This window comes from Oryzias latipes, chromosome 20 (genome assembly GCF_053564925.1).
Source record: "Oryzias latipes strain Hd-rR chromosome 20, Olatipes_Hd-rR_3.1".
NCBI classification, from domain to species: Eukaryota; Metazoa; Chordata; class Actinopteri; order Beloniformes; family Adrianichthyidae; genus Oryzias; species Oryzias latipes.
The window spans coordinates 23,959,944-23,983,064 of record NC_136256.1 but is presented as its reverse complement, the minus strand read 5'-3'; the positions used below and the strand labels follow the sequence as shown (position 1 = coordinate 23,983,064).

Here is a 23,121-nt window from a genome sequence, read left to right as displayed (position 1 = left end):
TTTTTTTTCTTTTTATTCTATATTGCTCTTCATTAACACGCACATCAAGGAATACTCTCAATCATCCTTTACTTCGTTGATTGAAATGGCCTTTTCCTTTTCTTCAACAAATCCCTGAAGAGTTTCTGAAGTATTCTTCTGCTCCTCAGCCTAACGGCAACATTGATTAGGCTTTAAATTAAAGCTTCGCTCTGCACTTCCAGCACTCTGTGGAACAGTTGTGTGTTTCTCAAAGTTTGTAAATTACTTCACTGGCAATTCAAATAAATTAGACGAAGGCTACTGGCTTATTTTATTTTATTCTTTATTTTTGTCAAACTTAAAAAAAAACACTTTAGTCATATATGTTCAAGAATAAACATGCAATTTCTGTGTCTGATTTGTGTGGTGAAAGTGAGTTTCTACAGCAAAAAGCAGATTTACATTGTGAAACGTTTATTTATTATTTTATTTTGTCCTTTTGTATCTCCTTCTAAATTCTATATGGAGGAAGAAACAAATGTTATTCACTCAGAAGGAATATCCAAAAACCTTTTTTGAGCCTCAGGTATAAAGAAAGTAAGTTTGAATGTGCAGCAGAGGCAAAACAGAAAAAGAAATAATAATAAAAGGTTCACAGAGTTGATGTCTGAAATTTTAAAAACCTCGAAAGTTGAGAATTAGTTCTCAGTTTGAAACTCCTATTGTTAAAAAAAAAAAACATATTGATTGAGAGTAAACCTCCTTCAAGTCAAGTTTTTATTCTTTCAGATAAAACATGTTCCTTTTTCATTTCAGTTCACCCTAAAAACCTTCTGTGTCTCTTTTCTCCGCCTTTTTTTAAATCCGATTTATCAACCAAAAGGATCAAACTGGCACAGGGGATCAGATCTCACCAGTAAAAATTAGACTAGATAGCCTCAGACAGTGCCTATTAAAACAGATGGAGGAGCTGCTCTGAAATGAGACCTGACATCTCTTTTCCACAGCCTGTCAGGAGTATTTGGTCTCTAATTTGAAACCTATAAAAACCGAATGTGTAGGTCTTTGAAAAGAAAAAGAGAGACAGAGTCAAGCTCCTGTGGGAGGTTAATTGAAGAGGTGACCGAGAAGAAATGCTGTAGGCTGTTATCTGTACAACCAGTGAGAGGATAAGCAATCTATTGCAACTGCACCCAAAACCATCTCGTCACCAGCTAATGAGCTTGGAAAGTACAATGTATTTACATTTAAAGAGGTTGTTGTGGGACTGTCTTTTCCTTTGGGCTGATTTGACGTTTTACCTTTGTTTCCCAGCTGACCTTTAAGCATCTTTAGCTTCTTCATGAAATGGTTCCTGTCAGGCTGTCAATCAAACCTGAGCTCCTGATGATGTGTTTTGATTTCTTGGCTAAGCTAGTTTGACTCATGATGCACTGTGACCCAAGAAGGGTCCTTGTTAGGACCAAAGGTGTTGTATGACCTTTTAGCAGCTTCTTCCACTACCTATGCCCCTCACCCAGATGGGCCCAATTACCTCGCTCATTACCCCCTCCTGAACAGCACCAGACCTGGGCAGGTACTGGTAGCGAGCGACTAAATGCAGGGGTGTGAGCGTACACTCAAATTTTCCCCTCACTGACAGTGGAATGTCTTCGTTGTCTTCCTTTCTTCACCACTGTGGAGATTTTAAATGCACACTTGCCTTCTCCAACTTCCTGTTTTCATTTTGCTCCCTTTAGACAGACACCCCTTGGTGACTACCCAAAATAGAAGTTGTCCCTTTTGCTGCCGTGTTGATGGGATGATAGGATGATCAATGTTTGCAGGATCCTTAATAACCAGGAAGAGAAAAGGCGACAGAGGAAGAGCCAGGGAGATGGATGATTATACTAAAAGTAGCGTAGTTAATTAGATAGAATTTTGCATGCATTGTGGACTGAGTGGAATCATCGGGGTAGATTAAAATACTAATTAAACAGGCCCACCGCCGAATTTGGAGTGTGAGGTGGGGTTCAGCTCTTCAGGGTCATTTGCATAGCCTTCATCTGGGGAGATGGGATTTAAAGGACCTGCTCTCCCTTCAACTCTTTTTTTTTTTCCTTTTCTACATTACCAATCACATTCAGATGCAAACAGACTTAATTAAAATGATTTTTTTTTCCTTTTCAGTCTATAAATTGGTGTAATCTATTAAGGCCGCTTTGATTTTGTTTGGCAAAATGAATGTTTCCATTAAAGTGCGGAAGGCAGGATAAGCACAGTGAGGAGGGAAAAGTCGGCAGCACTGTGATCTTGAGCGATGGATATTCAGCATCGGCCCAATTTTAGTTTGATTTGCATGACAATATCCTTTGTGAACAAAGCGTTGGAAATAGGATGCCATATTTGATTAGATCAGAAGATTTGAGGATCTGATGTGGGTGTTGTATTAATTACTAGAAGAACAAAGGCTGGAGCTTAAGTATTGTGTGCCATAAATGTACAGGAACTGTATCTGCTAATCTTGCGCAAGTCAGGGCCCTTGTGCTCAATAAGTGCATTCAAAGTGATATATTTTGGATTTTTCATTGATTTTTAAGCAGGTTTTGTTGTGACAGTCTGTCATCTGCTTTAGTGCTAACTCTCAAACTCTCTATTCAGACACTTGTGGTTAGATTTGAATTTTTTTCAACAGGCTCAATATAAGGTTATCTAACACAACAGGAATTAGCATGTGGAGGTTCTAAAACTTTATTCTTAGTTTGACATAAATTAATCCTCCGGAGCTTTATTCCACAAATTATTGCAAAATAACTGATTCATACTTACATATTGTGCTAAGCTGACCTACCAACCACTCGCAGTAGTAAATATTTTGTAATAATTACTGTAATAAATTGGATGCAATATTTATAATTGTTGCAGGAACATAAAGCTTTTGATCAAATCTAATTCAATACTTTGACATTCCAGTAAGGAAAAATTGAACTAAGTGTCCCTTTTACAATTTTTCTTTCAGGACAATCTTTGTTGTCAGCTGGTGCTTCAAAAATGATTTGATTTAAAATGAATTAAGTTTCTACAAAATTGAGGTTTTATAGTAAAATTGGATTTAACCCCTAATCACCTATTGATGCAAATATGCAACAAATCATTTCCGCTCCAAACTTAACCTTCATTTAGCATCTATATTAAAGTAAAAACTAAAGAAGTTTATTGTATAAAAAAATTGTTGTAATTTTATTACTTATCAATATGAGTTACTGATGTGATTATTTTGAACTTAAAACATCTTAATACTCAAGTCCAAAATAGCTGTTCTGGAATCCTGTTATCTACTGAAGGGCTGCCTACTTTATTTCTACAATAAGATAGGAAAGTCCATGATCATTCACTGGAAAATGTCTTTAGAAGTATCAATCTGCTTGGGATGAAGAGTTTTTGTATTGTGTTAGACTTAAATCTCAGCCAGGGCTTTTGTGGCTTAGCAGCTTCTGAGATTCTTAGGTTCCTGCAGCTCATTCACAGTTCTCTAATATCCATACTAGGTCTCTTACAGACCTAAAATGAACCTGAAGTGCAAAAATTAGCATTCAAAGTTGCCTTTATTATCTGAAGAGAATAAAGTGATGACAGATATTTGAAAAGATGAATATACGTGGGATGCACACTTTCCATGAGCAGCCTGAGATCTGACTCAGATCCGCTGCATCCGTCTCAGTTTCACTGACCTCTTGTTCTGCCTCAGGAGCACATGAATCTGCTGCCCTGTCATCCATTGTTCATCCTTCTCTCATACCTCCTCTGCTTTTGTCTCCCATTGCAGTCCAGCAGAAGCTGCAGCTGGAAAAGGAGACAGGCCTGAAGATTGTGGAGGCTGGAGTTAGCGATGTAAGTATAAGTCACCCTCAAACATCCTCTACTCTGCTCTGAAAGGTAAAAAAAAAAAGAGCGGGTATGACCATGCTCATTTTCTGTATATGGGCAGATAAAACAGGAGAAGCTGTGTGATTTCAGTTTGTCTTAACACCTGCGTCACATCTGCAGCTTCAACTGTGCAGCCAAACAGTAATCTTTTACAGCAAACACATTTTTCAGTGTGCCAAGGTGATTGCTGTCCCTTCGATTCATTTCCTTGAGGTGTCTCAGAGCTGTTATCACCATTCCGAATGAAAAACAAGACAAAAGCACGATGAGCTTTATGAAACTTAAAGTAAGTGTTGTTCGCTGCCTTTCAGCAACAATAAAGGGATTATCTTGAGTGCTTGTCACTTGTCAGGAGCCTGAAGACTACTGTGACATATTCATAGGAAAAAATTAAGAGAAGAGGAGGAGAAGAAGAGCTCTCCGTATGATCCAGATGAAAGGAGAGTAATGTGTATTTATTCAACAGTGATAAATATTCATATGTATCAAAGGTGAGGATCTAATCAAGCACCCATTCATGCGTTATAGCCCTCCGTGCTTGCCTGGTAACTGAGTTCCCCTATGGAAATGAGACAGACAGCCACAGACCCTTGAGCTGCCCTGATCCTGAGGCATGCTGGGAGCTAAGTGGATATGGCCTGTGCACTGCAGGACAGTTGCCAGTGGCAACAACCATCACACAAGGCACAGACAAGATCATTTCCCTGTGTTAGTGCCATCTATGCTGTCTCTCTCCTTTTTGACGTCAGAGCCTTTCTTCACCCACCTGCTTCCTACTACTCTGTACCTTTTTTGTTTTGCTTCACAGCATCTCTCATATTATTCCACTTTGGGTTTTATCACATATCTTTTTTTGAAAAAATATTGCTTTTCTTTGTAATATTTTCTAAATGTCTTTCCCTCCCTGGCTTCCTTTCATTTGTTTATCCATGCTCAGAGTGATTCCTGTGCTTAGCTAGCTCTGGAACAAGGCTGTGTTTGTCATATTGGGCCTATTTGTAGATAATTAGCTGCAATAATAGCCTCACTGCAGGAGATAGGTTGAGGGAGGCTATGGTTAGAAAGAGGGAGGGAGAAGAGGAAGAATCCTTCTTCCACCTCATGGGGAGAAAATCTGCACCAGACTGTGTTTGCAGAGATGCATGTAGAGGAAGTGCAGCATTTACTGTTCTGCAAATATCAAGCTGGCAGAGGACAAATTGTGAAAGTCGCTCGTAAAGTGTTTTATGAACAACAGCTCTAATGCGAATGTGTTGATCTCACCAGTTTGTATCGCAGAAGCTGAGAGTTTAAGGGTAAGTTGGGGAAAATAGTAGCTTTTGACAGAAGAGCTTGTAAAGTGGGCTCTTCAAATGCATTAGTTTAAAAGGTGTTAAACCAGGAGCTTGCTTTCAGTAAATTTGCACTAAATTGACCGCATTTATGAGTGAATTCATGATGGAGGATGCAAGAAAGATGTTTTTTTTTTTTCCTAGTCGCAGAAATAGAAATGTGCTTGCTCTTTCAATTTATTACACATACAAAGCGGGAAATTAATCAGCTGAAAGTTCTGAATTTTTCCTCTTACATTTGTAGGAAAAAAGATTGGCTTGTACCGTTACGTTCTATCACTAACAGCCTCGCTCTCCTTGGTTTTATTTAAGGGGTGACAAATGACAGAACAGCTTAGGAAGATGTCCAGATAGCGCAAACGTCAATACTGGTGGATACAGCGAGGATAAGCAAATGTCAAAGTGGGGAGGAGGAGACTTTAGTCAATAAGCTGAGAAGTAGCTACCGTGTTATTTATTGCCTGGAAGATGGTTTACAAAGAAGAGGAGATAGAGATGACTTTTTACATTTTAAAACATAAGTTGGACGTAAAAGCTGTGTGTTTTATTTGAAATTTCCAAATAAAGAGCGGCTGCACTGTTTACATTCACACTGGGCTGAAAATATGTCTTCAATATGTTATTATCAGCCTGCTCTCAGTGTGGGATGTAGACCCAGGAAGTTGATGGCGCACGCTGACTTCCATAACTTAATTGTTCCTCAAAAGCTGTGTGACTGTTCCTCTCTGCCCTCCTTCTCTGAGTCACTGCGAAAGCTGTGGATTTACAGCCAGCCTGTGGTTTGTGTGGGCTACGTCAATCACTTTCTTTTTTAAGATTTTCAGCGGCCATACTGTAGATTAGATCATTAATATTAGCATCCTGCTTGGGTTTAATAAATAAAAAAATAATAAATAAAAAATTTTACTTAATGTTTGTGGGATATTTAAGCTCAAAAAATCTCTTCTGAACATTAGCATTTCTCTTAATTAAATTCCTAATGATCTCCAACTTACTCTGTAAATGCCACAGACAGTCGCATGGTTTTGGAGAGGCTTTCCTCCAGAATTATAAATGTAATTATAAGAAAACGGCAATAATAATCACCCTGACAGCTGCAAAGCTGCGTGTTTGTAGCATTTTGTGTTGTCTGTGTGCCAATATGTCCTAATAAAACAGAAAGATTTCATTTAAGCATCCATTCTCTCTGCATGGGATGTTTCCCTTGTGATTAAGTTGGTAGTTAAATTGAAATCCAATGACATTTTGACAGTGGTCTTGTGCTCAGGATAACTCTGGCAAAATGCATGTGTGAAGTACCACTCATTAAGCACTGAAATCCCAGAGCTACATGTCAACTGATTGTTCAACCACTAAATGTAAATCATATATGGCAGACGTGGAGTCTCATCACTGTAGATGTGTGAGTTGCTTTTGCATTTTGCATTCACAATTGTGAAATAAATACAAAGTTTGGTATCAATGTTTGTCCTTGACTGTGAGAAATACTCACAGACTAGCACACTATTCATTTGCACTAAGATTTTTATCTTTCTCTTGCCTGTGTTTAAAATTACATTTCAGGAGAAATAAAACTCGAAAACCTCTCTGATGTGAAGAACACACGCTGAAGGCCACAGTGTTATGAATGCTGAAAGCTCGTGTTATCTCCCTAATCAAATGACAAAATGCAGAGCCACGGACGCTGAACTCATTTCAGAAATAAGGTCACATGTAATGATGACCCCTTTACCATGAATCTGGGAGGTTTCTGTGCAATATTTTTTTCTTTACTATTATTGCAACTCCAGCAACTTAATTAAAATCTTTTTAAAAAACGTCCTTTTTTAATCTGAATAATTGTACAATGTAAATGATTTTTGCTATATTAAAAAAACGATTCAAGAGCAAGAATGTTTCTTTAATTAACCTTTTACTTGTTATCTTTTCTGTTCTAGTAAAGGAAGGACGAAGAAAAGCAAACTGGATAACTGAAGCAAGTTATCCAAATGAAGGCAAAAAGCATGAAAAAGTTTAGGCAAAAAGCAGCTAGAAAAATTAAGTAAAGGAGAGAGAAATTATTGAAAGGAAACAGCTGATGCAATTAACCACAACAATTAATCACACCTAAGTGGAAAATAAAAAGGTTAGAGGAGAGAAGGAAACAAAAATATCATGAATATTATACAAGAAATCAATTAAGAAAGAAAAATGAACTTAGGTGTTAGATTTGACAACAAATAGCTAAAAGAGTAATTCAACCTGTATGTCATAGATTTTGCTGCTTGAACGGAGCAGGGAGATTGTGTATTTTCTAGACGTCACGAATACGGTCTTTTTAAAACAGCAATTTTCTGTCTGATTCTGATTTATGATTTGAAACAAATGTAATTTTAAGCTTAATTATATTCATAAGTGTCTTCCATCATCGGAACAATGCCACAAAATGTGATAAAAACACCCAAAACACAATTTTAATCAGAGTGGATGTTTGAAGAAGACATTTAAACGTATGTTCCTATATTTTTCTTTTAAAAGCTTCTTCCTAAGATAAACATTTTTGCAAAACTCAAAAGTAACAGTCATTTACTAAAATCTAAATTTGTGTCTTTATTTTGATATTTAAAACTTCAAAATGTCACATAAAGTATGGTAGTACCAAAATAAACTTCACTTATTTTGGTTATTTTGTATCTTTAATATGCAACTTTTGCTCATGAAAGACTTCTATTTTTTTTTTTTTTACTATAACTTTAGTGTATTTTTGCTTTTTACCTGCTTTGTCCCTCAAACTGTTCATGGTGTTCCTTTTATGTCAAAATTACAATAGAATCAAAAGTAAAGAACAAAAACTACATTTGTACCACCATCCATAATGCACTCAGTGGGATCCAGCATCTTCAGCCCCAGAGATGATCACGCTCAATTTACATTTTCTTTTGACAGAAGACACTGTCACATGAATATTTATTTCCATTTTATTTTTATTTTTTTACCAGGGCCTTTTTGCTGTCTTTAATCTAACAAAGCCTGAACATTGTAGTATATTGCGCTTGTGCAACCATCAGTGACTGCAATCTAACCAAGCAAATGGGACAAATCATTTCAGCTGAGACTTCAAAGGAAAACTAAACTGCCCGTTTCCTAGCGGAGAAAAAATGTGCTCCGGCTGGAATACATGTGAAAGCAAGTTTATCCGGTATTAGCTTTGCTTCCGTACATGTGTTCCCAACTTTTTAAAACCATAAGAAGTGGAAGATAAGAAACAATCATGATCATTTTTAAGTTTTGTATTTTTCTTCTGGCATTCAGTGCCTTAGAGGAATTTTGGCTGGCTTGCTTGCATACAAATCATGAGCTCTGCTGGGTTTTGAGTTGTTTAGTTACTGTGTGCATTTATACCCTGTTTATTTCTATGAGCCAATCAATGGCACATTGGTCCTCAGCTGTCCCTTTCATATTGATAACCTATACAATCCTCCTCAAACACAGCACTAAATGTAAACAATAAATGAGAGCCATCTATAAAATTTTTAGCAGTGCAGGAGGCCATTCTGGCTGTTTTAAAAGTGGCTGAAATGCCATTGCTGTGGCAGATCTGGATGTGAAATGTCATAGTGGAGCAGCCCCACTGAGAATGCAGCCTGGAGAAACGCTTCCTCTTTGGAGACTCCAGCTGCCTCCCACTGATGAAAGCCCGTCCAGCAGCTCCGTTTCTCAGCAACCTTTTTACCATCACCTGACCTTTGGACTGAAGAAATGCCTTTGATAACATGCCATGCAGCTTGGTATTTGCCTTTCTCTATATATCATGACGTGCACTCCCCCTCTCCGGAGCGGCCAGACTTGTCTGTTTTTTAATGAGAGTCAGAATGTAAAGTGTTTACACTCTTGCTTCTTTTATGTTTGCTTTGTTAAAGGGAGATGCGGCTGCTGTGTTTGCTTGATGCTGGTCTTTTTTTTACTTTGTTCTTTGAAGGGCCGTTTCTCTTTTCCAGTGTCCACCTCTAACTTTTGGGAGAAGCTCAAGGCCGAGATGGCCTCGGAGGTATTATGTAGGTTTAGATCAAATTAAATCCAAAAAGGTGCAGCAATTAAGGCTTGTAAACTGTCATAAATAGTCTAATCGATCCACTGCTTCTCCAGACAGCTGTATCTTGTTCAATAAAACTGCAGATTACAGCTCCATAATTGGCATATGTAGCAACCAGAATGCTCTGAACTTTTTATTGTTGCTTGTCCCTTGGAAAATGCAAGCAGATATGCAGCAGTCTAATTTTTAAATTAAAATAGTACTTTGTGTTCCTGAGTTGCTTTTTTTTTTTAGTTTTTCTTCTTTTGCCTGACCCATCTCCTGACAAACATACTTAGACCATGATAACTAGGGATATAAAAGATACAGATACGTATCAAAAGGTCAATCAAGCACTGAGACTAATGGCAGTTATAAGTTTACAACTACAGATTATGTTGGTAAAAATGTATAAAATCGATCAGGAAGTAATTAATCAGTTTCTGGCTATCTTTGTCAGTTGCTCTTCCTGTTGTGCTCTCTACTGTGTCTTTATGTACATTTTATGGAAACCAAAGATGTCCAATCACAAGCTTGCTTCTGCCAAGTTGGGTCAACTGGCTGGAGATGATCCACAGTGAGGGATGGGGTGTTCTGTGCTCAAAACTCTCAAGTTCAACCATGGTTCCACAAGCCTCAGGCTCTACATACAGATTGGATGGTCATTTGTGATTATGAGTACGTAATAACTGAAATATTTATTAGTGTATGTGAGCGTATGCATATTTTCCAATCAATTTTATGACAAATTATTCTATGTTTGATGTATGCCTCTATGGGTATATGTTTCTGCTTTGATTGCTTGAAATAAAACATTTAAAATCCAAATCCAATTTCACGGAAGTGCCAACTGTTTGAAATTTGATCGCGAAGGAGAAATTAATAATTATGGTTTGTGCCCAAGCAAAATTCTATGACACCAAGTCTTTCATATATCGGAATAGAGCTGTGAAAGAAAAAGCCAGGAGCAAGATTCACGAGACTTGCACCGCGTCAACATTTCGCGCCAGGCCTCTTCCAACACTATATGACAGACATGCAATTGTAAATAAAAAGAAAAAATAAAAGAATCCCCTCCCTGCTTGTCCATTGTGAACACCATGGAGTGAACGAGTGTTCAACAACACGTTTAGTGCTGTCTTGAGCGTGTGTCATCTACCTGGTGTGAACGTAGCTTAAAAGACCTAAAATACCAGGCGTTAATGTTAGAAGCTGTTATATCCTTTAGTCATTCTTTTTTGTTGCTTTACGTAAAAAGTGCAATCAGAAAAAAAAGAAGAGTTTCTCTGTTCAAAAACATTTTAGTTTGTAGTTTTTAATGCCAAATGAATGATACATATCTAGATTGTATCCATTTAGGTAAAAAATCTGGACTGTATCATATCGCCACAAAGTTAGTTGAATCTTTTATGTATCCATTCATGAACCATGTATTGAGATGCGTATTGGATCATGTGAGAGGGAAAGATACACACCCCTAATAATAACCCCATTAGGGGTATGGTCCTTGTTGGGCTTAACGTCTGAATTTTAGAAATACAATTTAACAATATCTCTAATTAAAAACCATCCAATACTTTTTGAAACAAATGCCCTGGCAGTTTATGGAAATGTGTCGAGTGGCGTCTGGCAGTGGCAGCAGTGGGGTAGAGGTCTGGGTGCCTGAAATAGGCTGAGGTTACTGTGCCGAGGGACCCTGCAGTGTCCACAGCTGGATAGCATGGCAAAGGTTTTAAATGTCAGAGTTAAAGAGGGGATGTGTTTGCCATTTGGCCTGACAAGCTGCATGCCAAGGGACCGGCAGCAGGATGTTGGAGCAGGGTGCTCCCGGTCCGCGCTGCACAGCCCTCACCTTCTGCCATTTATCATGTGGCTTTTTGCCTAGCACATCTGGCACCTTAGTACTGACAGCAGCAGGGAAAACCCAGTGCTGCAGGCTAAGCAGCAGCCCTTGCTAATCTTTTTAATATCAAAACAAAAACCAAGCAGAAGTATTCCTTTGACAACTTGTAGTTTAAATGCCAAAAAAGCAGTTGTATTTAGAAAACAGTGATCAGAAGAAAGCATCCACTCTGCCTTATAGTTGTGTGTTTATCTTGATTTGTGATCGAGTCCTAACTGACTTTTTAGCATACACCCCAGTCTGAATGTATAGTAGCTGTAGAGCAGCATATTAATTATAGTTCAGAGGGTGCACAACACGGAAGCAGCTCTGCTCTCTGCAAATTAAACGCAATCAACTGTCGTATCATCTTTTATTGACTTTAATTGACTGTAATTGTGAGTCCTGCTGTAAATCTTGATGTTTTCTGCATGGCAAGGTCAAATGAATTGCTTGATGAGCTGTTCTGGTTTCTTTATACTGCGACCTTGAGTAAAGAGGAGTTGAGAGGATCTTGTATTTATTGAGGTAAAGCATTAGATGAAGAACTACTCTGATGACTTGTTTGACAGTATTTATAAGGTTTGGATCACTGAATTAATGCCGTCTATGTTCTAAAGAAATAATGCTATGTCAAAAAAATTCTGCAACATGAAGAGTTAATTGATAAAAATGAGAACAAATATTGATTTTCAAGAAAAATGCTGTTCAACGCGATTTCTAAGAAAAATAAATTAAAGGTAGGTCATTTTTTTATAGTTCAGTACGGAGAGATATTAGGACTGTGAATAAAGATTTATTTATATTATAGAAAAATGTACATGAAATGATTCCATGATAGTTGGCGGTTATAGGCTGTGGGGGGATGACGTCTTCCATACTTGGGATGAACTCGGACCATAGATGTATAAACCCAGAGTATAGATGATGATAGAGGCCAAACCATTCAAAATCATTTCTAAAAGTGGAGAACAGGGTGGAGGAGGGATGGCAAACTGTCTAAATTTTAGAAAGAGTAAATTATTTATGAGTTTAAAGACAAAAATAGGATTGTGATGGGCTGAGAAGAAGCTGGGCTATTTAGCTATTGGTTTCATGTAAAGTCCTAGTTGATAATAGTGTGTAGAGCGATGGAAAACCCCAACGTAGATCTTCTTTATTGAAGTTGCTCCAAAGCTTGTGTGCATTAAATTCTATAAGTGTATTTTTGCTTTTCTTACATGCCAGATTCTGTTTTCCATAAACGTTTCTTGTGGCTGAAAAGTTCTAGAACATCTCAGAGCAACTATCTCTACCAGTTTGTTCAATTATTTTGAGGTCTTACACAGTTGCTCCGACAGATGTTTGTTTCTTTTTCTCTGTAGGCTGCATGGATGCAACATCTTGTGTCTGTTCAGAAAACATTTTTAAGTCAGTCTCTTTAATTAAATAAGATATAACACTGCAAAAACACAAAATCCCAACATTTTTTCAGTTTACTTTCTTGTTTAAATATCTTTTTACACTTGATATAAGACAAAACTAACTTACTAGTAACTTTTCAGTGAGATGTAAGTAATATCTTTAATGAAAGTGTTTTTTTACTCAGAATTTACATACATTTTTGACAAGTTGATCTCAAAATGTTAAATTCTTGTCCTATATTAATTACTCTGCATGAAAATAAGGATAGCTGGACAGTTGTAGAGCTTAAAATAGGAGATCTTTTGAGGAAAAAGTAAAAGATACATGCTTATTGTTTTAAGGCATTCAGAGCAAAATACCTAAATATGAGTGCTTATAGCTATAGTTGCAAGATTAGGATTTGTCCTGAAAGAGCAGGGCATCACATCTTATTTTAGGAAATGTTACTAATATAAACTCTACTAGTTCCATTGACAGATTTTTTCACTTAAACTAGAAAAAAACACATTGTTTTCTAAATGCTTTAACTTATTTTGAGAAAAAACTGTTTTTACTAGTGAACACCACTAGATATCATGACTTATCTGTTACAAATATGATGTAATGACGACACAGTCGAGCCTCAAAAATATAAAGGTGAGGACTAAAACCAGAAGTGGATCTTAAAGCGCTCTGTGACTACGTGCTTCACACATCACAGTCCTCTGGATTTAGATGTGGTTGCCTGGAGACCTTTTTAAATTAACATGCAGTTATGTCAGGTGCTTGCTGCAAATGCTCAGATGCAGCCACCACAGGTGCATAACTGAAAGAGAGGAGAAACATTGGATTAGTTAGTTGGCAAGACCTGCATCCTGAATAGTTTGAAGGGAAACAAATGTACATATATATAATTTATAAGTGAGAAGTTGTGACTTAAAAGATGCTATTTCTGCTTTGCTTTTGATCTTATCTGTCATCTGCAGCATGATCAGCTTTGAAAGACAAGTCCTCTCTTTACAATTTTGGGATCAATCTCTGTAATTCTGTGTCATTTTCAAAGCCTTGTCTATAAGATGAACTAGTAGCAGGATTAATTTTCATTGTAGGAAACAACAAAAGGCGATTGAATCTTAGGAAGCCAAGTCCTCAAATACATGCAATCACATCTGTCACTATTCATTATATACATGAAAAAGACGACATCACAGTTTCACTAAAAGCCATTCAGTGTAATTATGTTTGCGGGTGAAAATAGGCCAGATTGATTATATGCATTCACAATAATGAGCTGCTGATATATTATTATATTACAAAGCCATCAAAATCCTGACATAAATCATAATTAATTCTGCCTTCAGAAATTCTGATCAGCCGTACTTTGTGTTGTTGTAAGAGGCTGTGGTGCGAAGCAGCGGGAGATGTGAGCTGCAAACTGGCAGCTGAAACGGCCGTGGCTGCAGCCTCATTAAGGATTCACAGGGGTTTCTCTCCACAAGCCGTGCTGCTTGGTTTGGCTCGAGGGCAGACTACTCTTATAAGGCCGCTGGAGCTGTGAGACAAACAGACATGCAAGTAAGGCTGCAGTGCTGGCCAGGAAATGTCAGCTCAGTTCATGCAAAGAAGCTGCTGTGCAGCACAAGGCCCCCTGACACGCACACACACACACAGACACACATATACACACCCCAGCTGATTGGTGTGGCTTCATTAGCATGGGCTGCGGCGCCTCCGATTAGCAGTAATTATAGAAAGAAATCAGGGTGCTTGCTTCCAGTCCAGACACAGCCAGTGCTTGTCAAGTGTGATCGTCATGGAGCAGATCTACTCGCCCTGGCTGCATGCCACCCCTCCACCCGTTCAAATCTGCAGTGGAGGTATGGGTCGGTGTTGTCTGTGCCAAGTTACCCCCCAAAAAAAATCTCCAGGCGCACACGCCTCTCCCTAAGGGCACACGCTGGGCCAGCGTTGTCATGGCGACAGCAGAGGAAAATGTTTAATGAAGACACTGATGAGAATTTATGAGGCCGTGGCGATGTGCATTTACAGGGAGATGACCCTTAGCCCATCACGCTCCGCCTCCTGTCATTCTACATCTAAATCTTCACTTACACAACTTGTAACTGATGAAGGACGCGTATGTCCGGGCAGGTGGCTTCAATATGCTCCGAGTTCTTTGTCACCAAGGTGCAGCTGGAGACATGCTGGGTGCTGGCTGTCCAATCAACTCAATCCAGTGTGATCACAAATGTTTATTGTTTTCATTTCATTTAAACTAGAAGGAGTAATGACCCACTATTGTCCTGAGAGACATCCCTATAGTGATAATTTACTCACAAATTTAATTTGAGGTGCTGCATGCTATAAAAAAGAATCAGATTTAATATTTTTAGACAGGCTAATATGGGGGACATTTGAGCTTAAGAGGCAAAAGTTTGCCATTAGGTGGATATGTCTAGTGACCAAATCTGAGGTTGCTCCCTCAGGATGCCTATTCTTACTTCTTAGTCTTATTGGCTCGTCTGTGCTCTGTCAGGTAGGGAGTCTCCTAAGCTAACAAGCACAAGGTCCAATTCACTGTAGCTGCAGTTGACACCATATTCAACAATAGTGTCGGACAGGACAGATTTGAAACGGCATGAATGCTACACAATTTCTGTCAATGTTTTTTTTTTCCATCAACACTCAACAGATCAGCAAAGCAGTGGAGAACCCACTGCAAGTTTAAAAGTATAAGGCTTCCTTAAATGAAATTCTTCCAGGGACGTAATATTTCAAAATGCTCTTAAGTAAGAAAAAAACTTTTAAGTGAAAAATATTTTGTCCTGGTAAAGAAAAGCTGTGTTTGATTGATAAAATATCACATGTTCTTGTGACATTTTTCTAGTGATGGAGTATAAAGAAAAAAAAGCTCAAAGTTAGCTTTTGGAGTATTTATTTATTCAAATTGTTGTGCATCAGGAGCAGACGACAAAATAAAGTTTGACAAATATTGCATTTGTGACGTAGAAAATACGTTAGGCAGGTCACAAGCTCCCTTTAAGCTTGTAGGCGAGCATGAAAACAGAGAGCTCTCGGTAATAGGGTTGGAAGGGTGGCTGGGTTTCTAATTAGACACGTATCAGCATTAACTATGTCCTAGAAAACAACAGCTTTTTATTTTTATTTTTAATGCCATAACTAAAATTAAAAGACCACTGAGACCACTCCTTGAAAATCACAAGGTCCACCCCCACCCAAAATGTAAAAAAAAGAAACTCTGTAGTCAAACACACAAATCTTTACCTACTAGGATCACAATGTGCTATAAAAGTGTGTACAGTCATTGTAGACATCTAAACCTTGTCCTTCCTTACTTTTGTTAGGAGCATTGTTTCAGATCTCTGAATAAAAATGTGAGATGTGAAATAAGCGATACAATCAGTCCGGTTTAGAAAGAACTGATTTGAAATGCATTCCACTTTACTGTTCTGAAATAAATCATTCTGCAGCAAAGTGAACACCAGATGCTTAAATGTGAGAGATTTAAATGAAACAGATTTCACCTGTCACTCAAACAAGAGGTCTCTTATCAATGGTATCTCCTCTGCAAGCCTTTATTTCAATTTTTTGAAGTCAAAATGGGATGAATGTCCTTTTTCCATTTTATCTGGGATGGTGACATTTTAAAAAGTGGTGGTATTTTTTTTTTTTTAATTCATGCAGAATTTTAAAGCATTTATCTAATGTAACAATAAGACGCACGCTATTCTGTGGATCCCACTAAATAGCTTTCAAATTATAATAATCCATCCATCCATTTTCTGAACCCGCTGAATCCCTTTATTGGGTCACGGGGTTAAAAATTTTAACAACATAATAGAATTTTACTCTTTAAATTAAGCATATTGACTGTGTTTTTTTCCATCATCCATGGAACAGCCATGCAAGTTTTAAAATACTTTTTTTTTTTCCATAAAAATTCACCAAAACTGTGTCACGGTTCAATGAAAATTCAATGCAGTGTGTCCAGCACTTTCAAGTATACGCTGACACGCCCCCTGAACTCATGTCGGCCTCAACACCTCTCTAAACGTCTCTATTTGTCTCTCTAGTGTAAATTTTTAGTATCAGAGTTTCCCAGCACCATTTCCCCAAGTCTCTGGTGGCAGTAGTTTCATATTTTCTATTGCTGCCTTTGACTATCTGTGTTATTCCACAGCAGACCACGTATCCCTGCCTTTCACCATTCATGTGTGACTTGATGTATTGTGTCAGTGTTTCCCCCTGCTTCTCGAAATTAATTGCAGTCTTATCTCTCTCTGAGATTAAACAAAAACGTTTGCTGAAAGCACAATAGTCTAAAAGTAGTGTGTCTGTTCAAAGAAAACAATTAAAACCGTTTGTATTTCCTACTGTTTTTAACTGTTGACAAGATGGAAAAGATGTTTTAGGTTTTTTTTTATTTCACATTATAAAATGAATTACTAATAATTAATTCTTCTGATTTAGTTCTGTTGCAATAAGCTTAGTTTCTAAGAAAATAATTTATCTTAGAATTAACATTCCAAAATTTATAGCAAAAATAAATGCAAGTACTACATACAAAACAAAGTAAAAAAGTTTGTTCTGGTTTAATGTTTTCGCAAACTTGATATTTATAATGGTGTTTTGAGCACCATTTTGCTAAGAGTAAAGTAAACTTTAGAGATCTGTAAAAAAGAAAAATTAATAAGTTTAGGTAACTCACTTAAACTTAGTAATAGATTTTCCCACCTTAGAAAAACTGAAACAAATTCATCCATTTTTGAAGGGGAATATTATATTTTAAATTTAAAGCCACACATTATCTTCAGAGAGAATTCTCAGATTAGAGATAAATTTTGGTGTCTTTAAACAGACATGTCTGTTAAATACTGATATGAACTAAGAGCAGAACTTTTATTTTGGTGGGCCGACTTTTCTCAAACTTTTCAAATTGATTTTTTGATTGATGCACAACATACAAAAATAACGAATAATGTAATATCAACAAGTTAATAGCTGTGTTTATGTTTTAGAAAAGCAAATTAAGGAAATAAACGTTTAGTTTTAATAACAGCAATAAGTCTTTAATTCAATAAATTGGTTTGCTTGTTTTGTATCTGGCTACTTCAGGGATTTCATTGGCAATTCAAGTTCCGATAAATTGCTTTATTATTCAGCAGTTTACTGCAGTCTACTGTCACACAAAACCTACAAACCGTCAGCAACGAATGCCAAAACATCTCCAGACATACACCTTTTATAATAAAAAAGGACACTACAATAGACTTTATTGTTAAGAAGGTGGTATTAAAACATTTGTTGTTGGACTCAAAGTAAAAACCTTAGAGGTGCATACACTGAGGAAGTCATTAGCTGAAAGAGAAACAGCTGTGGAGATTGACAACCTGAACCAGGTGAGATCAACTACAGCACACAGCAGTAAAAAAAAAACAGTAGTGAAACAAGATCATTTACACACAAAAAAATCCAAATTTGAATCTAAATGAAAACTGATGATGATTAAAGGAATTTTTTACAAATGTCATTACAACTAGTTGCATGAACCAACACAATCGCCCATTAAACGCATACCTATAAAGACACACTCCAATGAAAATGGTGCTTATAACATGTTTTTGTAGCATTTTTATTATTATGGAGTGCATATATTAAGCTTAAAATGCATTTATGAGTATTTCTTTATTCAAATCATGATGAATCAGGAGCAGATGAAAAAATTCCATCTGGAAAAACTTCCTGCTGTGGCATAGAAACTGCGGTGGACGTGCCAAAGTCTCTCTGCTCTGCTCAATTCCAATGCATCCACTTGCAGACAAAAAGATCCATTAACGTCTTTGTTTTCTTCATTTGAGCAGGATTCTGGCTTAAAACTGGACAGCTGGACGGCTCCGATATCACTTGCCCTTTTTGTTGCACCACTAATGTTAGGTTGGGGTTGAGAGGGGCTGTAATCTAGCAGGAGAAAGTGTTGACAAAGGGATAATGGGAAATAAGCAGAGGCTTACTTTCACTCCAACAGTCATGCCCACAATTCAGAGGTGTGTTTCTGATAAAACCACTGCTGCTCTGCAGAAACTAGAAAACAACACAGATTTTTTTTTAATGTTGGCAAAAATGACATAACATTTAAAAGACCACTGGTAACACTTTAAAAATAGATCAAAAGATGACCATAGTGGGACTTTGAAAATTGGTCTGACACAAGAATCCCACATTGTAACGCTAAATTTGCTGACATTACTCATTTCTAAATATTCAACGCTTCTTTTCTTAATTTTATGCCTATAGACCTGGTCTCTTTTTCAAGACCTGGTCCTGTTATAAACATAAAGCTGTGACGTCACAGAGTAGTTTCATTTGAAGTGCACATGTGCACGGTTCTCTGCACTTTAAACATAATCTAGGTGACAGGCATTGAGTTCATGTTGATGTTTGCTTTGAACTAGTTGGCATTGCAAAGAAAAAGATCTATTTGAGCAAGTTCATCTGGGGAAACCATACCAGAATGACATGGCTGACACACATCTGTATACACAAATGACACATACATGCTTGAAAGGGTTCCATGAGACCTGGCAACTAAAATGAGTCAATGAAAACCAAAAATGGGCCTTTTCTTTTTTGTACCTCTAAATATATATATTTTTTTATTTAAATTTTTTATTTATTTTTTACCTCCTACATATGCATTCAATTGAAAACAAGACCTTTAAAAAAATCGACTTTGCTGTGTGCCCCTTAATCAAGACTTTACACCAAAGCGAAATATTGTATCTTTCTCTGTACAACATAACTTACTCCTGTCAGGTGACATCAAGCCGTAGAGCCACAAATAATTATACAGAAATCACAGCGTTGCATTGTGAATCCCAAAAGACGTTTTCTCTCTGACCGAACTGCATCTTAACTGCATATGTGCATGTGAGGTTTTTTTTTGTTTTGTTTTGTTTTATTATAAATATTATAAACTGAACATATAAATCAATCACTTACAGAAGTGAAATCCCAGACGAAGCGCAACATTTATGCTCCTTACTTACTCCTTGTGAATCATTTCAATAACAACACAAACAGCTGGAGGATCTGGGGGAGAAAATAACAGGGCACCCAAATGTATTTTGTTTTGTGTGAATTTCGCTCCTCACAACAGTTCGAAGCTGATCCTCCAACGCCTTCCTAAATTGAGCCGCAGCAACCGCCTGGCTCACGTATTATTATGAATAATTTATTGCTCCCCATTTCAAAGAGCCAAGCAAAAACCCAACTATTTTTGGTGTATCTTACATTGCTTAAGTCACAGGTGCAAAGCGCAGCTGTTGGTTCATTGCGAAGAACTGCAAACAACATTAGCCTCTCGCTGATCTAATTATCGTGGGGTTCGTATATACTTTGTTTGCTCCACCGGGATGGTGGGTCCGTGTCGCCAGCCTTTTTTTCTACTGTTTGCTGAAACTCGCATAAAACAGTGTGGATCACCAGGTGAAAGCGCAAATGGGAACTCTCTGGTAAATGCAGTATGGCAGGAAAAGTAGCTATTGTTTAAACCCTGTGCTAATTTGAAACTCAAACAAAAGTTTACATTTTTCCACTTTTTTTGCAAGACTGTTTATATGCATAGTTATAGATTAAAACAAGGGTAAAACTCAGAGGATTTGAGATATATATTTATTTTTTAAATGCCAGATTAACCAAGAGGACGGACAAGTGAGGCCCCTGGACACCACAAACAAACTTCATAATGCGTTCAGTCACTGCAGCAGCAGTCGCACCCTTTTCTTTATTAGACACTCAGAGCATCGCGTCTGCCACTGTAAGCAGAATATTTTATCCATTGACTGCATATGAGAACTGTACTGAGTGAATGTGACGCCACCCATAAAAAAGGCTTACCTCGGCTCCAATTAAAGGAAGTCAATTCAGTCACCATTTTTTTTTTGCAACCTGCCGCCATGTTGTAAGCAATGATTGGTCCCATTCGGTCTGAGTCAATGTTCCTATGACACCTACTCTTGTCAATCAGGAGCAACCTTGTTGGAAGTCCAAACCCCGACCCTTTTAAAGCATGCACAGGAGAATCTCTCAATCAAATGTTTCAAACGTTCAACATGAGACCACATGTTTTTATTAAGGGATCTGAATGGGTCGTTTATAGCCTGAATGACTTGCACTGCACAAAAACTACCATGAAAAAAAAAATAGAAACCGCAAGAGCGAGTTAAATAAGGTAGCGCAGTAAGAATTGTTATTCTGACAGACAGAATGAATGAGTAATAGCTGTTTATTTCTCTACAGAAGACGATGGGATTTTGACTTCTTGTTTGGAATGCCAGGGGGAGGGGCCACCAAGTCAAGTTCTTATATACAGTTGATAGTTTTAACACACCACTATAGTAAACAGTCATACTTGAAGCCTGGTTTCTTTTTGAGGGTTTTTTGTGGTTGTTTGTAGTTTGTGTATGAATACAGAAAAAGACTTTTGCAGATAATGGTCTAAATAATACATGCGGATTTGTTGCACTGATTCTACAATGAACTCTTCCAGAAATTAGATGAATTCGATTAAATATTTAGTTAAAACATTTAGTCTAAAAAAAAAAGAAATAAAAGTAACACGTTATTTCCAAAATAAATAATACTTCAATGGAGTAAGTAAACGTGCTCTGTTTTCAATTTCCAAAAAGTGTATATTTTGTGATTTAATCAGTCATTTCCTACTTTTCAGGTGATGTTGATTGCAGTTTTAGATAAAGAATTGGTGGGAATCTGTTTTGAGGATGGTTCTCTTTCAGAACATTATTTTAAAGCCCTTGAATTTCCATTGATAAAATTATCTTTTAAGGATAAAGGCTCATTCGCCATCCTCCATGGCAAATAGAATGGCCATGAGAATGCTTGCCCAGGGTACAGAAAGGTTTCCATCCACCCCTGCTCCATTGTTCTGTCACTGGAACTCCTCAAACCTCCAACAGTCAACAGTCATTTTTTGCTCTAAGCCTCAATTTTAGCTCTCTAAAGACTAAATTACATAAAAAGCTACACTTTAAACATGGCAAATACAGTACAAATAAATTAATGTAACTGCCAAAAATGACAAAGTTTTACAGACTTAATGAAATGTGCTTCCACAAAATAAATCAAGAAAATCCTGAATAGAGTGGCTGTTCCCCTCTTTCATCATCCCACCAACCAAGCAGGAGGTCCTGACAGAAATACAAGAAACTTGCACAGCATCTTAGCACCCTAAAATCACATGATGACTAACTTGTCCCACTCTTTGGTGCCAGCATGTAATTTGAACACTTGACTTGGCAAAACTCTCTCATGCCGTGCAGAAGAAAAAAATTTTCATATATATTTCTGTGATACCAGCCAGCAAAGACATCACACGGTGGGTTTTTACATTGTAAACCAAAATAGTCAAAATAGTTTTGACGGTAAAAAATTGCCCTTTTTCTCCTTCTGCAAAAATTGTCATCAAATTAAACTTTATTTATGAAGCCTTTTCATACAACAGCATCCCAAAGTGTTTTATAGATTTAAAGCAAATAAAAATGAAATTATTAAACACTCATAATGATCCCAACCCTTCCGAACCATGATAAAACATAAAATTTATGAATAAATTCTACATATAACCAGAAATGGAAGATAGAAAATTGGCTTGATGCTGATGTAAGGAAATGATCCTGTGAGGAAATAATCTTAAAAATCAATATATATATATATTCTATATTTATTTTATATTTATTTATTTATTTAAGTAAATCAAATAAAGCATTAACAAAATAAATGGAAGAAAACCATTAATTGCCAGTAAAAAGCTTCTTCAGTCCCGCAATAATTCCAAGACTATATTAAAAAAACTGATTTTTTTTGTCATTCTTCACCGTAAAGGTGACTTAAAAAAAGAAAAGAAAACTCCTCCTCACTTCATCAGTGGTTGTCACAGCACTGCCATCCCAGCCAAAGCACTTGATCCTGACATTTTTTCCAACCTCCTGCATCCCTCACTTCACCCAGCAGCAGAGAGATGTGCTGCATGCCTCCTTCCTGCAGGGCTTTAACGCACACGCCACTTTTCTATCTTTCTCTTACTAGAAATCAGAAATGTGTCACGGAGGCGAACTCCTGTGCACGGGGAGGACAGATAAGGCTCGCAGAAGTCACTGCAACTGCTGGAGCATGTGTTGCCCTGAGGAAGTACCAACTGGAGGAACACAAAGGCATGACAGAGACGATTGCACGTGACCATCAGAGGGACTTCAAAGTGACTCCTGGGTGGTTTTCGTGTGAACCGATCGATCACACCAAACATCCCCAGTGTGATAACCATTAGCGCTATAAGGCATTAGTTGTGAAATTGAACTCTGCAGATGACGTGTGAAGCTACATGCATTTATGCAGAGCTTGAATAAGCAGTAGGGCAAAGTCCAGCTTTGCTGCAAACATCCACCAAAAAAAAGTCTATTCTGCCTTTTCTTTGCTGGTCTTCATTATCTGATGCTTCAGTTTTTCTGACTGAATTCTCACAGGTGTGGGACCGGGCAATCTCCAAGGGAAAGAATAAAGCAGACTCTCTT

At 37.4% G+C, this 23,121-nt stretch overlaps 1 protein-coding gene across 2 annotated transcripts in view; it reads left to right on the top strand.

Annotated features, from left to right (window-relative positions):
* Positions 1-23,121, top strand: part of ptprn2 (protein tyrosine phosphatase receptor type N2) — a 122,983-nt gene that overhangs the window by 67,223 nt on the left and 32,639 nt on the right. For both annotated transcript variants that reach the window (XM_078938187.1, XM_020712453.3), the window contains one exon: positions 3,767-3,831. In XM_078938187.1, the coding sequence (XP_078794313.1) occupies positions 3,767-3,831 (65 nt within the window). The remainder of the gene's footprint in view (positions 1-3,766; positions 3,832-23,121) is intronic.